The sequence below is a fragment of the Pteropus medius genome, unplaced genomic scaffold, assembly GCF_902729225.1.
Source record: "Pteropus medius unplaced genomic scaffold, Ma_sr-lr_union100, whole genome shotgun sequence".
Lineage (NCBI taxonomy): Eukaryota > Metazoa > Chordata > Mammalia > Chiroptera > Pteropodidae > Pteropus > Pteropus medius.
This window is the reverse complement of record NW_024349801.1, coordinates 5,871,137-5,886,503: the sequence shown is the minus strand read 5'-3', so window position 1 is coordinate 5,886,503 and position 15,367 is coordinate 5,871,137. Positions and strand designations below refer to the sequence as shown.

General features: G+C 43.7%; 1 protein-coding gene and 2 pseudogenes across 1 annotated transcript in view; all 3 read left to right on the top strand.

Annotated features, from left to right (window-relative positions):
• The window catches only part of DNAAF1 (dynein axonemal assembly factor 1), a 22,526-nt gene extending 7,159 nt beyond the window's left edge, over positions 1 to 15,367 (top strand). The window contains 7 exon segments of the mRNA XM_039888786.1: positions 2,567 to 2,688; positions 5,629 to 5,795; positions 8,333 to 8,602; positions 10,627 to 10,736; positions 12,748 to 12,804; positions 13,733 to 14,099; positions 14,980 to 15,367. Coding sequence (XP_039744720.1) covers positions 2,567 to 2,688; positions 5,629 to 5,795; positions 8,333 to 8,602; positions 10,627 to 10,736; positions 12,748 to 12,804; positions 13,733 to 14,099; positions 14,980 to 15,074 — 1,188 coding nt within the window. The 3' untranslated portion in view covers positions 15,075 to 15,367.
• Positions 11,492 to 11,600, top strand: LOC120581057 (uncharacterized; annotated as a pseudogene).
• Positions 11,643 to 11,761, top strand: LOC120623163 (uncharacterized; annotated as a pseudogene).

The following is a 15,367-nucleotide window of genomic DNA, read 5'->3' as shown; positions in this document are numbered from 1 at the left end:
GTTTGTTTGCCTTTTCATTTATTTTATTTTGTAGGAGGGAAGGGAGTGGGGGTAGGTTGCATAATAGATGATACATGAGAATTATCAAGCACAATCGAAAAGCATCAGAAATATCTTTTAAAAAGAAGAAAATATATGCACATGTTTACAAAAATATTGTTGGAAAAGAAATGAGTGTCAGGAATTCCCCTCAGCATTCTCTGTCTTATCCTTTGGTGCACAGTTGCTCCAAGCTCCAGCGCTGGGGCAGCAGCCAAAAAGGTGCCAGGGACACACAAGGAGGACTGACCCACAGGGCTTCAGGGCGAAGGCTGGAGGGGCAGCCCCGTGCCCAGACAGCAGTGCTAGCAGAATCCATCGCCTCTCCTACCAAGCCTACCCGCTCCCCATGGACACTGAGGCAGGCAGCAGCCACATCTGAGTCTCCATCAACCTGGCCCCCAATATTTCTTATAAAATGATAATGGAGCCAGAGGCTTGATCAGATCCAGGTTCGATACTTAACTTTGGCATATGATATAATATCCGGTGGCCTCTCTTTTTGTAACTGAAAGATCGATTGGTGGGCTCAGATATTGTCAGCCTGATCCAGCCACTGTAAATTCCCCCACTGATCTTGTTTTAGCAGCCAATGAGGAGCATTGCCTAGATGTATTATTTCATTAGGCATCACAAGATGATCATTTTCTAATTCTCTTATTCCTTCTGCATTTGTTAGCTGGAATACTTCTACAAAAAAAAAACTTACCCACATAACTAATGGTTCCCTAATGTATAGTTCATACAGAAAGGCTGGGATAAATGTCTGTTTTTTTCTTTTTATTTATCAATTTTCAAAGAAATGAGTCAAGAACCTAGCAACAATTAAAGGTGACAATGAAGGGTTTTTCAATATCATTATAAACTCATGGATTTATATATATAGTATTTGATATGATTTAACCCTTGCTGTTATTTTAATTTTGGATGTTCAAGTGGTCCCATCTTCTGGCCTGTGACAACCCCTCTGGTTGGGACCTGTATACTTTTAACTCACCCCCAGTGGCCTTTGTTGGCTTCCTTGCTTTTTAGGGTGTATGTTGCCATTTGTACTAGTAACAAAATTTTTTAAATAGTACACAAAATTCTTGAGTTTACTGTTTACTGTTCAGAGCATGCATAAGCGAGGAAAAGTGAGTCAGTTAAAAGAGAAATAGTTCAGGCGTTATATGCAGAGCAGACTGTCTAGGACTAGTTTAGAATTGCCAGCACATAGTGATAATATAAATCTGTATTATATAATAATACATTTTTAATTTTTCTCACTTGGCTGCCATAACAAATTACCATAGGCTGGGGAGCTTAAACAACGGAAATTTATATTCTCATAATTCTAGAGGTTAGAAGTCCAAGATCAAGGTGTTAGCAGGGTTGGTTTCATTCTGAGGCCTCTGTCTTTGGCTTGCAAATGGCCATCTCCTCCCTGTGTCTTCACATGGTCCTTCCTCTGTGTGTGTCTGTGTCCTAAACTCTTCTTTTTATAAGGACACCAGTCATAGTGGATTACAGCCCACCACTGTGACCTCATTAATCTTAATTACCTCTTTAAAGGCCAGGTCTCCAAATACAGTCACATTCTGAAGTGCTGGAGGTTAAGACTTCATCGTGTGAATTTTGGAGGGGCACAATTCAGCCCATAGCAAAAGCAGCCTGCCTTACAGTCTGTTTTATGATAGCTTTTAAATTCTCCACACCCCATGTACCTCTTTGGTGCCTGCACCTGGAGCATACTGCTCCCACCACCCCAGTCCCCACAGGAGAGGGCACTTGAAAATATGACAAGAATGGCGAAGGCAGTACAAGAATAAAGTTAGGGGAAGGCTAAACTAACTAGTTCACAAGATAATTTTTTCTCCAACAATAGAAACTGCTTTAGATATGAAAAATATTTCATCGGTTTAACAGATTTTAAATGGTTCACCCACGTGTCTCCTTAACTGTTCGCAGGAGAGGAGGTGGCAGTGTTGCAAGATGGGCGGGGGGTGGGGGGGATGGCATGCTGTCACTGCTGTATGTCTTTCTCTTTCCTGGTTCCAATGTGATATCTAGGAGATCCGTAGGCCTGGCAGGAAAGGCCCACGCATTAGAGAAGCGGGCACTTTTCATCCTTTTCCCATAGTCACTGCTTCTTATCTGTCTAGCTGCTGTGTACATGTTCTTAAAATGGGTCCTGGCTGGGAAGAAGAGAAAACAATTAGACTGAGATTAATTTCAGTAGAAGAGATTGGGTGAGCAAAACTAACGTAATCACTGCACTTGGAAAAGGCCTCAGGAAATGTTTTCCAGTATTCTTCTGGAAGGGCAATCAGACTGAGGACCTGAAGTTCAAGAAAAAAAAGGGCTGTCCAGTTATCAGGACGACGTCATGGCACAAAAACAATGACGTCCTTCCGGCTTCGCTAACAAAGTCATCAGAACGTGATGTTGTCTCTTCCTTTTTATTTATTCTTAGAGCACAGCACATATAAAATATTTAAACCACGTTCATTTTTTAGTAATTAATTTGGTTCTGTCTGTCTGCTTACAGCGTGTCCTGAATTTGATAGGAAACCCAGTTATTAAGCATATCCCTAACTATCGAAGGACAGTCACTGTTCGACTAAAACACTTAACATTCCTGGACGACAGACCAGTTTTTCCAAAGGACAGGTAAGGAGGAGAAAAGTCTTTTGCTCACATTTTAATATGTAATAATCGAGTATGGTTATTAAACATTTAAAAATGTTTAATTTTTGAGCACTTTACACATCATTAAATATTTTTTTTAGAAATAGGTTTATGGCTACATAATTATGATAGGAAATCCTCTATTTTTGAGTACTGATTCATCGATTTTTTTTATTAATCCTTTGATAAATATCTTTGTATATAGGTCTCTGACCTCATTGCTGGTTTTTTCCTAAGGATGAAATGTAATGAGTTGTGTTATTGGAAGAAAGAATGTGGTTTGAGCCCTTCTAAAGGTGCTTATAAATATTTTTTAATTATTTTCTAGAAAGTTTGTAACTATTTATAACTTCACTAGACATTGCCATGTAAAAGAAACGTTTGCCAGCTGAGCTGATAAGTGAAGATGGTATCCTTTTTTAAATTTGCATTTTTGGATAACTGATGAGGTTGGTCTCAATAACCATCTTTGTTGGATATTTATGTTTCCTTCTCTATGAGGTATTCCATTCATGACTTCCTCCCAGTTTTCTTTTTTCTGAGAGGGCTTTTCCTTGATTCATAAGAGCTCTTGTATTAAGAATTTTGGACCCAGGACCGCCATGTATATTGTCACTTTCCTTTTATCTGTGTTTTTAAATTGAGGTCACTATTCATTATAACTTAGACTAAAACCTCAGTAACATGGAGAGCTTGAAGGGAAGTGCTATCTGAATTTTGAATGATACAACATTTAAAAAGAAATGTAGCTGGTAATATGTTTTTGAACTCACAAATTTAAGTCAAACTAACAAATATTTCAGATAGTAGTGAGAACCTTCATTCCAATTAGGTGAGAAAACAAGAAGACCTGCTTCTGGGAAGTTGGGCAGAGATGTACCCAGCACCCGGTTTCCAGAGCACCCAGCCCTGCGGGGCTGGGGGACAGTGAGCCAGGCCTGCATGCTGACCTCCAAGCCTAGCTCTGCAGCCCCGAATTGTGTACCCTTGGCTGGGCTCACTGACCTCCCGAGCCTCACGTTCCTCATCTGGAGAGAAGGATAGGGTCTTCCTGAGTACCTGTGAACTTGAGCGGTAAAGGGTTCGCAGGAGGAGTGAACCAATGGGAGCAGCTGTTGCTGAGGATTCTGAGCTCCATCCCAGGGCAGCGCTGACCCACGGGAAAGTGTAAACAGGGACATGAGGCCGACCTTTCTCAGTGAGAACCACCACCCTGTACAGTATAGCATGACTCCAGTTCAGGAGTCAGATTCACCTGGGTTTGAATCCTAACTCCACCGCTCACCAGCTGGTCCGCATTGGGTACTTGCTGTTATTTCTGTCTGGGTTGAGCTTCACGGGTGGTTGCAGGTTTCTGCTCACCTGTCATCTTATTAAGATCTTCATGACCCAGCACACTGTGTAAGTATTACCTTTTCTACCTGGTATCTCTTCAGCCTGATTTCTTTTCTTGGACACGATAGCCTCTGACATGTTTGTTTCCTTGTTTAAGGTCTGTTTTTCCCCATAAAAAGGGCAGCTCTAACAGAGAGAGCAATGTCATCTCCTGTTATCTGCTGTATCTACAACCCCTCCTAGAACAGTTCACCCATTTAAAGTGTACAATTCAGTGGTTTTTAGTATAGTCACAGAGTGACTATACTAAACTATCAGCACAATCAATTCTTGAATATTTTCATCACCCCAAAAAGGAACCCTTATCCATGAACAGATTCTCCCCATTCTCCTCCTCCTAGCCCCTAACAATCACAAATCTGCTTTCTATCTCTGTGGATTTGCCTATTCTGGACATTTCATACAGTATGTGGTCTTTTGTGATTGGCTTCTTTCACTTAGCATAATGTTCTCAAAGTTCATCCACATTGTAACAGGTGTCAGTAATTCATTCCAAAATAATGTTGCAAAATAATATATTCTATTTAGATATACATTTTATTTACCCATCAGTTGATGGACATGTGGGTGGTTTCCACTTTTTGGCTCTTGTGAATAGTGCTGCTATGAATATTCATGTGCAGGTTTTGTGTAGATGTTTGTTTTCAACTCATTTGGGTAAATACTGAGGAGGAGGATTGCTGGATTATACGTTAAGACTATGTTTAGATTTCTAATTGCCAAACTGCCTTCCAATGTGGCTGCACTGTCTTGCATTCCCATCAGCAATGAATGAGGAGAGTTCTTCATTCCTCACCAGTGTTTGATGCTGACAGTGTTTTGGATTTTAGCCATTCTAATAGATTTGTTGTGATATCTCGTTTTAATTTGTATTTCCCTAATGTCATCTGATGTTGAACATCTTTTTATATGCTTATTTGCCTCTGTATATCTCTTTTGCTGAGCTATCCAGATCTTTTGCCCACGTTATTGTTTTTTTTTTTTAAATTTTAATAGTTCTTTGTATTTTTTTGTATACAAGCCATTATTCAGTTATCTTTCTTGAATATATTTTCTCCCAGTCTGTGGCTTGTCATCTCATTCTTTTAAGCTTTGCCTATTTCTAAATTGTGTTGTCTTTGTATCAGTGAGTTATGAATGTTCTTTGGATATTTTAGATACAAGTCCCTTGTCAGGTAAATGATTTGCAAATATTTCTTATATTCTGCGTTGTCTTTTACTATATTTATGGTATTCTTTGCATTACTAGCATTTTCGATGTTGACGAAGTCCAATTTCTCAATTTTTCCTTTTGTCACTTGTACTTTTGGCATTATATCTAGAAGGCTTTGCAAACCATGCGACTTTAAAGATTAAAATGTACATGTGTTAACTTCTGTCCTTACAGTCACATGTCCTATGCACCTTAGGTTTGATTTGGAGAAAAATGAACACATTTGGTCAGATAGTATATGTTTTGAATTTACCTTTAACCTGTGAACATCAAACCTCCCCGCTTTCTGTTTCTTTATTTATTTTTCTGAACAGAGCTTGTGCAGAGGCCTGGGCTCAGGGAGGGTATGCAGCTGAGAAAGAGGAGAGACAGCGGTGGGAGAGCAGAGAACAGAAGAAGATCACAGACAGCATCAAGGCCCTGGCAATGATCAGGCAGCAGGCTGCAGAGAGAAAGCGGCAGAAAGAAAGCCGAGAGAAAGGTACATGTCCTAGCCGAGACAGCCCCCAGAGCTCTGTTTAGACTAGAAATCTGTGCTGTCAGACTCACAGTCTTTCATCTCTGGGATTTGGCAGAGTTTTGTGATCATTTACTCATATATCTACAGATCCATCTGCACTTGGCTTCCCCCACCTGCCAGGGGTGGTGAGAAACCCCAACAATTATATGTAGTTTCAAACAATTATATGTAGTTTCAAACCACTTTTAGTAATTAAAACACAATTTGTTAAAATAGCCTCAGTTTTCCAAAATCAATGGTATATTAGTTTTCTGGGACTGCCATAGCAAATTACCACAAATTTAAGGGCCTAAACGACACAAATTTATTATCAGAGTTCTGGAGATCAGAAGTCCAACATGGGTCTCACTGGGCTGAAATCAAGGTGTTGGCGGGGCTGAGTTTTTTCCAGAGGTTCCAGGGGAGATTCTGTTTCCTTGTCTTTAAGGAAGACCGCTTCTAGATGCTGCCCGCATCTGTTGGCTCATGACCCCTTCCACCATTTTCAAAGCCAGCAGCAGAGCATCTTCACATCTTTCTCTAGCTCTAACCTCCCACCTCCCTCTTTTAAAGACCCTTGTGATGACATTGGACCCACCAGGATAATCCAGGATAAACTCCCCATTTCAAGATCCTTAATCTTAATCATAACTGCAAAGTCCCTTTTGCCATGTGAGGTCACATATTCACAGGCTCTGAGATTAAGATGTGAGCATCTTTTGGGGGCCATTATTCTGTCTACCACAAATGAATATTGTGACCTCATATCAAAGCAATATGGTATTTGTACTAATTTTATAGGTACCACATTTAGTACCATTAATAGCAATAAAATCAGCCAGCATGTACTGGGGGCTCAGTCAGTGCTCTTTTTACCTTGTTTGAATCAAAGGGTGTGGTAATCTTGAATTTTAATTGTTATTAAGGTTTTTCATTACTATTATTGCCCCTTTAAATCTGCCATTTTCTGCGCACAGATCTTACTGCCCATTTAGTGGAGTAGGGGGCTTGGCATTCACAAATAAATAGGTTTCTGCACGTAAACCTCAGGCACAGGTACATGCACTTATACATATGTGGAATGAGCAAACAGACACTGTTGCAGATCCCAACAGAGGGAGAGGATACAGTTTCACCTCCAAGGAGCCCACGGTTCCCCTGGGGAGGCGAAGAGGAGTACGAGATACCTGGATTTGGAATTAACTTGTAAATTAGGAACTCATACAAGGTTAGCTGGGTTGGGTGAGATCATATCAAGAAGGGCCTTGGAAACCAGTTTTGATATGGCAGGTGACAGGTCATGGGCTATGAAGTAGGTGGCTGTCATGGAAGTGACGTTAGTGGCATGAGTTTGGGGGCAAGGTGGTTCTACACTTGGGGAGCCAGGTGGGAAGCTGCAGCCCCAGGGTTGGAGAGAAACCTTCTGTGCAAATCACCATGGCAGGACCAGGGCAGGCCTGGGAAATGTTCTTGGCTCCACAGACCCTCTGGGCTACTCTAGCATCTCAGACTCTCTTTCCTGCCTTCCCCAACTCACTCCCCACACCCCTGCACCCATTTCAAGACTCTATCCACAGGCAGGTTTGGCATAAATGAACCCCTCCTTTCCCCACACAATCTACTGCCCCGCATCCAGGTCTCAGAGCCCCCTGCTCATGCCTGATGCCCCTGGCCGGCATTTGGTAGAGGCTTCTAGTGAGGGAGTGAGTCCTGTGTCTGTCTCAGTCCAACCCCGAGGAGAGCCTGTGGGATCCTGGGGACAGTGCTCAGGGCACCTTAACAAGTAAGAACTTTCTTCCTTATTCGATACCCAGTAGAGGAGCCAGAGGCTCCATGTGTGTTTTTAAGTTACATTTATTGTTTTTCACTTAATTACAAAACGTGAATACACTATACATAGAAAACATAGAAAAGCACAGGTAACAACATAATTGCAACAAAAGTCACTCACTAATTCATGTATTTCCTGGCTTTTCCTTATGTATGCAATGTATATTTTTATAGAAAAGTGGCATAATTATATTGCTTTTGCCTACTCTTTTGAATTAGCATAGTATATTTTCCATAAAATAGACGTTCTCCTACAGCATGTTTTCCCCCAACTATCAAAGTTTTCAAATTTTCAGGAAAGCTTAAAACATAGTAAAATGAAAGGCTGTTGTGTCTATTTTAAATACTTAACATGCACACACGCTTTCCTGTTCTGCCGAACCATTGGAAGGTAAAGGCAGACATCGTGACCCAAATACTTCTCATGCGTCTCCCAAGAACCTCCTGCATTGTTTTCTTAATGGCTGTGTGTGTTCTGTTCGATGGACGTGCTGAGCAATCTCTCTCGTGGACGTTTAGCTCCATTTTTTTAGCATCCATACACAACGGTTTGATGAACAGCCCTGCGGGTGGTTCTTTACTGGTTCCTGACGGTTCCCCGAGCTCACTCGTCACGTGTCATAGTGAAACGTGCAGGTACTTGGCCTCCCAGGATGTTTCCCAGTTCACCTTGGACTTCTCTTGTTCAGGGGAGGTGCCAGTGCCAGACAAGCAAGAGAACGATGGGGACATTGGTGTGGAAGGGAAGGAAGAGCCTCTTGAGGATGGAGAAAGGCGGCAGAAAATGCAGCTGTTTGTCAAGGAAAGCTTCCAGGCCAAGGATGAGCTCTTCCCAGAAGAGTCAGGTCTCTTAGAAGATCTGCCTGTGGAAGTCAATGCAGAGATTGAAGACCAGGAGCCAGGAGGGGAGCCCCCAGCTGAGGCCCCCAAGGCGGCAGCCCCGGGAGCTGCCTGGGAAGGTAATGCAATCTAGGCTGAGATGCCGGCTCAGGGCAGCACTCCTGCAGCCTCTGGGCCCCGGGGCTGGTTTCCACGTCTAGTTGCTGTTTCTATAAGGTACGTAAGTTATCTCATTACCTAGAGATGTTTCTATAAGGTATGTAAGTTATCTCATTACCTATGGAGTCATGACTATATTTTCTAGTAGTCTCGTTAAACAAAGTACAAAGAAGCGGGCGAAACACTAACAGTATATTTTATTTAACCCAATTATTTAAAATACAATGATTTAAAACAGTATAAAATTATTAATGAGCTATTTTACTTTTGGGGGGCAATAAATCTTAAAATCCAGAATGTATTTGATACCTCAGCACACTGCAATCCAGATACTGACTTTTCAACAGTCAAAGCGAAATGTAGTCCTGCTATACTAAAAGAAGCGAGTTGTTTCATACTGTTTCAGCTTTTAAATTTAATTAATTAAAAATAAAAACAAAGAAAATTAAAAAATCAGTTCCTCAGGGGTCCTAGCCACATTTCAAGTGCTCAGTAGCCATACGTGGATCTGGCTATGATGGTGGATAATGCAGATCTAGGAAAAGGAACCCCTGGCAGTTTCCAGCTAAGGTCCTTGGGTCCCGCTGACTAACAGATAAACTCAAGTCTGGGACACTGTCCTATGGCTGTGATATTGGTGAGGATGAGTCAGACATGGAATTTGCCCAGTCCATAGTGATTTGGGAGACAGAGATGATGCTGTCCCCTGCCTGAGCAGCACTCAAGGTCTGTTTGGGGAGTTTAGCTGGTCTGGCCCACAATAGAAGTTCTCCCAGAACAAAGGTCCCCACTGTCTGGGAGAGACCTAGAACTGATGATTTAGATGGTGTCATACGTATATTCCTGCATAACCACTCCCCGTCCTGTAATTTTTCACTTTGAAACTGTACCTAGCCTAGCGGTAAAGTTTTCTATGACTGAAACCGGCCTTTCTTTCACCGAACAGACAAAAGGCACATTTTAAAAGGAGCGGGTTAACTGCAGCATCTGTGATTGGGAGATTGAGATAAAATCCAGCTCTATGTTTCTCCAACATGTACGAGCACTCAGTGAAGGCCACAGCTTCACAGGCTATCTCGTTCAGCCTTTTCAACAATCTTACGAGCCAGGTGCCATCATCATTACCCCATTTTATGGAGATGGAAACAGGCTCAGAGAGGTGAAGTAACTTGTTCCAAGTCGTGGAGCAAGTCAGTGGTAGGGCTGCGTTGTGGCCCTGGGCTCATCCAAATCAGCAACCACAGAAGCCCTCTGCCTGCTTCCTTTTTTCATCTTAAACTGGTGCCCCAGTATGGCTCTTTGAGTCCAGCTGGGCATGGCCATTACGCAGGGTGGACACATTGGACCTATGTGTAATGAGAAAGGCTGGGCCATTCATCTCTAATAAGTAAAGCCATGAGACAGAAGAGAAAGCAGAGAACAGGACCCAAAGATATAACCTTGGAAAGCTTGAAAAGTGGGGGCCCGGAGCGGGAAGAGGAACATCATCTTTATTTCATATTTATTCTCCAGTTAACCTTGAGGTCGTTTAACAGGTCTTCCTGACACTTGTGCAATAAGAGGGGCGTGTGTCTTGAGGGACAGGCAATCCAACAGGGCGGTGGGTTCAGCTTTTCCAGACAGGGCTATGAAATGACTCTCTGCCTTCAATGTTATCACATCTCTCAGTCTCCTTGCCCATCAATCACGCCTTTTCCAAGGTTCTGCATTGATTCCTGACTGGCACTTCCATCTCATTGGAGTCACCTCCAGGTTCCAGAAGGGGAAGCTCTCTTCTTTTCCCCTCCCTAATCTTTCCTTAGACATAGCCTCATCCTAATCTGGGGATTCTCATGGCTCCTAGCAGAGGGGCTGGTCTTTCAGACTAAGGGGGATTTTGTCCTTCCCCTGCTCTTGGAATCCACCATGACCTTGGCCTTGTCTATCTGACCACTGTGTATAAAACCAACTCCAAGATTAATAACTCTTCATTGTTGTTCCTTAGAACTGACGCCCCGGATTGTGGCCACTGAGGGTATATCAGGTACAGGACTTGAGGGAAATGAAGATTTGGAAACCATTACGCTGGAGACAGAGGAGAAGTTCTTCATCGCTGTATGTAAATAGTTCCATGCGGGGATCCGCTTTACAGCTGGTGAAACCCTCACCCCCTAAGTGTGGTTCTTGGACCAGCAGGAGCTGGTTAGAATACAGAATCTCAGGCCCCACACAGACCTACTAACCCAAATCTGCATTTTAATAAGATCTCCCCCGGTGTTTCATACACATGCACAGTTATGATTGAGAAGTGCTGGCCCAAATGATTCCCTTCAAACTATGTCTATAAAACTCTTGACTTGTTTTTGTTTTTCCCCAAAGAAGTTACACTGCTAAGCAATTAGGTCCAGCTAGCCTTATACATTATGGTTGAGAAAGCTATATTTTATTATCAGAGCCTCTAATTCTCTGTGGACAGCTGCTCCACAAATGGCTGATGCCACCTGCCTGGCCTGTCACTGCTCTGACTTCCTATGTAACTGTCCAGTGTCAGGGAAGGGCTGCCTAACCTTAAGATTAATCACAGCCTCTTGAACCCTCTCCTTCCTTAAACTCTTCCTTTTTTGTTAAGTCTTAAATGCTTTGGCCCACAGAATGAGCACTGTGAGAATTTACACATTCTGTCACACCCCCCAGGGACTGGAGTTTGATGGAGCAAGGAGTGGAGAGGCTTTTCTTGTACCTTTAGCCTCACACCTAGTGGCCAGTTGATGCTCCCTCTGCTGACCCAGAAGGACGGCCCTGCTTCTCTGCCCAGGAGTGAGCTCCTTCACTTTAAACCTGTGGGCACAACTTTGCCCCCTTAATAAATATCTAATGGCCATGCCACCCTGAACGTGCCTGATCCCGTCTGATCTCAGAAGCTAAGCAGGGTCGGGTCTGGTTAGTACCTTGGATGAGGAAGACCAGGTGCTATAGGCGTTAAAAAATAAATAAATAAAAAATAAAAAATAAATTTCCTTTGTCTATGGCCATGCTACCCTGAACAAGCCCAATCTCATCTGATCTCAGAAGCTAAGCAGGGTCAGGCCTGGTTAGTACTTGAATGGGAGACCACCTAGGAAGACCAGGTGCTGTAGGTGTAAAAAAAAAAATAAGAGATTGTAAACTGACAGGGTCCTTGCAACCTGCGAGGTCAACCAAGGGTTCCCTCACCTAAAATAAAATAAATTTCTAAACTGTGTTTCATTTCTAATTTCACAATTTCACGTGACTCAATAAGGTTTAAACTGGGCATGGTCAATTTTCAGAGTGGGTTTCTAGTTTTCTGGGCCTATGTACTAAGAAACAAAACTGGGCAATTTATCTCTAACATTTGAGAATCAACTACATACAGGACAACTAATAGCTAATACTTATTGTTCTTATTCTTTGCCTAGCACTGTACTAAACATGTCTTATATTTATAGATTTAACCTTCCAGTAACTCCAAAAGGTAGATTTTATTCTTATCTCCATTTTACAGATGAGGAAATTGAGAGGTTAAGCAACTTGCCCAAGGCTACACAGCTAGGCACAGTGGAAAAAGAATACTAACCTAAGCGGTCTGGCTCTAGAGTTCATGTATCTAACACTGTGCTGCTTGCCTCCATGCTAGACCAGTTGCTGGAGATAAAGATACAAAACAAACAAACAAACAAAAACACAACACAAAACACAAAAGCTCTCCTAGTTTTGAGGAAGTCCAAAATATACTTACTTTATACCAAAGAGTCCTGTGACCAATTTGTACACAAAAGGTGCATTTGGTTTGGGCTCCGTTATGTCTCCCCAGATAACCTGGCTGTATGTCTAATGACAAAGTCAAGTGGAGAAAGATGTGGAAATTCTTCAAACATGTTATACCTCGCAAATCTCATTCACCGATCCGATCCAGATACTGGGCAATGAGTGTGTGTTGTGAGCGTGCACAGGGCTGTCTGAATGGTTTGGGTCTTTTCGCATTTCCCCTCCACACTTCGCTCATGTAAAAACTCAGGCTTGCTTGACTGCGTGGATGCATCTGTCTCACCTCTCCAGTGATGAATGTGAATGCCTCCTGGTGACATGGGCTCATTTGCTCTTTCAGGACCTACCTGACTTGGAAGATGTTGATACAGGCGAATCTTTGGAAGACCAGGACAAGGTTATAACCCAGGTTTTTCCCACAATCAGCATCATTCCACTTTCACTTCTAGTCTCATCATTTACAAAGTGTTATCTCCTTAATTGGAAAGTAAAGTGCTCTTTGTGCTTAAAGCATTGCACACGCCTTGTATTTTCACCTTTCGAAAAGAAGTGCAGCTGTTGGCTGTTGCTCACTTATTTAAGGTTTTATGATTAACTACTTGGGTTTTCTTGAACATATTTTATCACTGATTTTTAATACCTATGTACTTACATCATCACCTGACATGTTTCTGCCCTTCTGATGTATTTATGTTCATCTTGTGAATGCCTACACTCTAGCAACACATAGAGAGGGAAGAAAAAGTGGGGAAGGAGGAGGAGAGTGTACGAGGCAAGATGGGTAGTTTTACTGATCTCACCTGACCTTCCTCCCCACAGCATTACTGAGAGTCCATGTGTGCCAAACCCATGCCCTGAGGGAGGGGGAAACATAAGATAGTCTGTGCAGGAGCTCACCACTGAGGAAAGGAACAGACACGGGACGAAAGCTTCCGTGGGGCCTGACCTCCAACGGGGCAGAGTCCAGGTGGCCAGGTTAGGCCTATGCCAGCCACGGCTCAGAGATGAGCCCATTCAGGGCCCCAGGAGGATGATGTCGTAGCCAGAATATAGCGGGCAGGGGAGTGGGTGCGGGGTGGAGACCCAACAGAGGGTGGGAAAGCAGTGTACACATGGCTGTAGACTTTGGGACTCAGAAACAGTGGCCACAGGTGTTCATCCTGAGGCCCAACTTTCCAAAGGCAGAGTGCTTTGCTCCCTTGGGTCTTTCCTGCATGTGGCAACAGAATATTTTGTGCTAGATAAAAAGTGAAATTAGCGTTGTGCATTTTACAGTGACTATTGTAAAAGGGAAATATTCAAATACATTTTTTTTTTTTTAACAGACAATGTGCTTTCCAAAGATTACAACTATCTCAAGCTTAAGTGATGACAGTGACCCTGAACTGGACTACATCTCACTTCCAGTGCTGGAAAACACATCCACAGATGCCCTCTCAAATATATTTGCAATCTCTAAGGACACCTCCAGGAAGGCTGAGACGCCTTTTACACACATATTTAAAGAAGCAGCAAAGAGTAACTTGGAAACCCGAAGTAGTGCCACCAAGTCCCCACGCCCTCTGATTCAGGAGCTCAATGACGATGAGACTTCAAGCTCTCCACCGACACCCCCAACCTGCAAAAGGGATACCATACCACCCCCTTCCAGTGAGGATGGGGACAGTGATCTACTTCCAGCTTCTTCTCCAGGTTAATGCCACCTTACTCTCAAGAGCATGGGGTGGAAAGCTTTGACAGTAGGGAAATGAATTGTTGACCACTGAAACCCAAAGTTGAGTAGCCAACTGGCCTTTGCCCCAAGAATCCCATAGGAGAGGGTCACTCATGACTGACCACAGAGATAGCCGTGATCATGTTCTTAAGTTTATATCTCTTTGAGGCTGCCACTTGCCAGTTGCTGGCCTGAGCTGACCCATTCCCGGGCAGGTGGCATCTCTGGGCTACTTAGGGCCATGCAGATCTCACCAGTCTTGTTCAGCAGGTGTAGATGGGGCTGGGGGAGACTGTATTTTCACCCCTTCCTCACCATTCAGATCCTCGGCCTTTCCAGACCAAGGCTTCTGAGAGAGGGAGGGGACTGGTGACACCACAACTTGAAACGTGGGACAAAACGAGGGCGACAGCAAGCCTGATGGTATGGTCCCTCCACAGCGAAGGGCCAGGATCAGGATGAATGACACGCAAGACAGTGCCAACAGGGAAGGGAGGTTCACCAGGCAGGGACAGTGTCCAGAGCGGCTGGCTGGGTGGGATAAAGGAAGCTACAGACTGACTTATCAGACTGGCCTGGTGCTGGGGGCCCGAGCACGTGACCAAGGAGATGCATTTGTGGGGGAAGCTGGCTAGTGCTTCCTGATACAAGCAGACTGGCAGGTATTTGTTCATCGGTTGCCTTGGGGACCTGAATCAGGATGTCTGTTGAACAGGCCTTTCCTGCTCTTCTCTGACGATCCTCAGTAGCCAGGTTTCTCTCCCACCAGCTTGCGTGGTTGACGAAGGCCTACCTGCGGGAAGGTGAGGGGTGACACTTCTCCAGAATACCAAGTCACCTTCTTTTCTAACTTTTTAGGGAACAGCACTGAAAAGGATGGAGTGAGGTCTGAGAAAGAGCCCTCAGAGACCAAGGCAGGAGACCGGGAAGACATTGAATTTGGCTTGGACTGAACCAAGGTGGCCCCTCTGCCCTTGGACTAGTAGGAAGCTGGTGCTGGGTACAGGTCACCCCCTGGGCTGGGCTCCCCTTCCTTCCTGCAGTTCCCGAGAGTGCTCTGGGGCCTTAGCTGCGACACGTGCCTGTCACCTGATTTATCTCCCCTGCGCTGTCAGCTTCTGCAAGTGCAGGGCGGCACTGTGTTCCTTATTCTAAGGTGTAACCCATTCCCCCGATTACTTGTGGGGCAAATCGTGTAACCATAATGCCTCATTTGAACATTATAAACATTTTAGTATCCATGTGA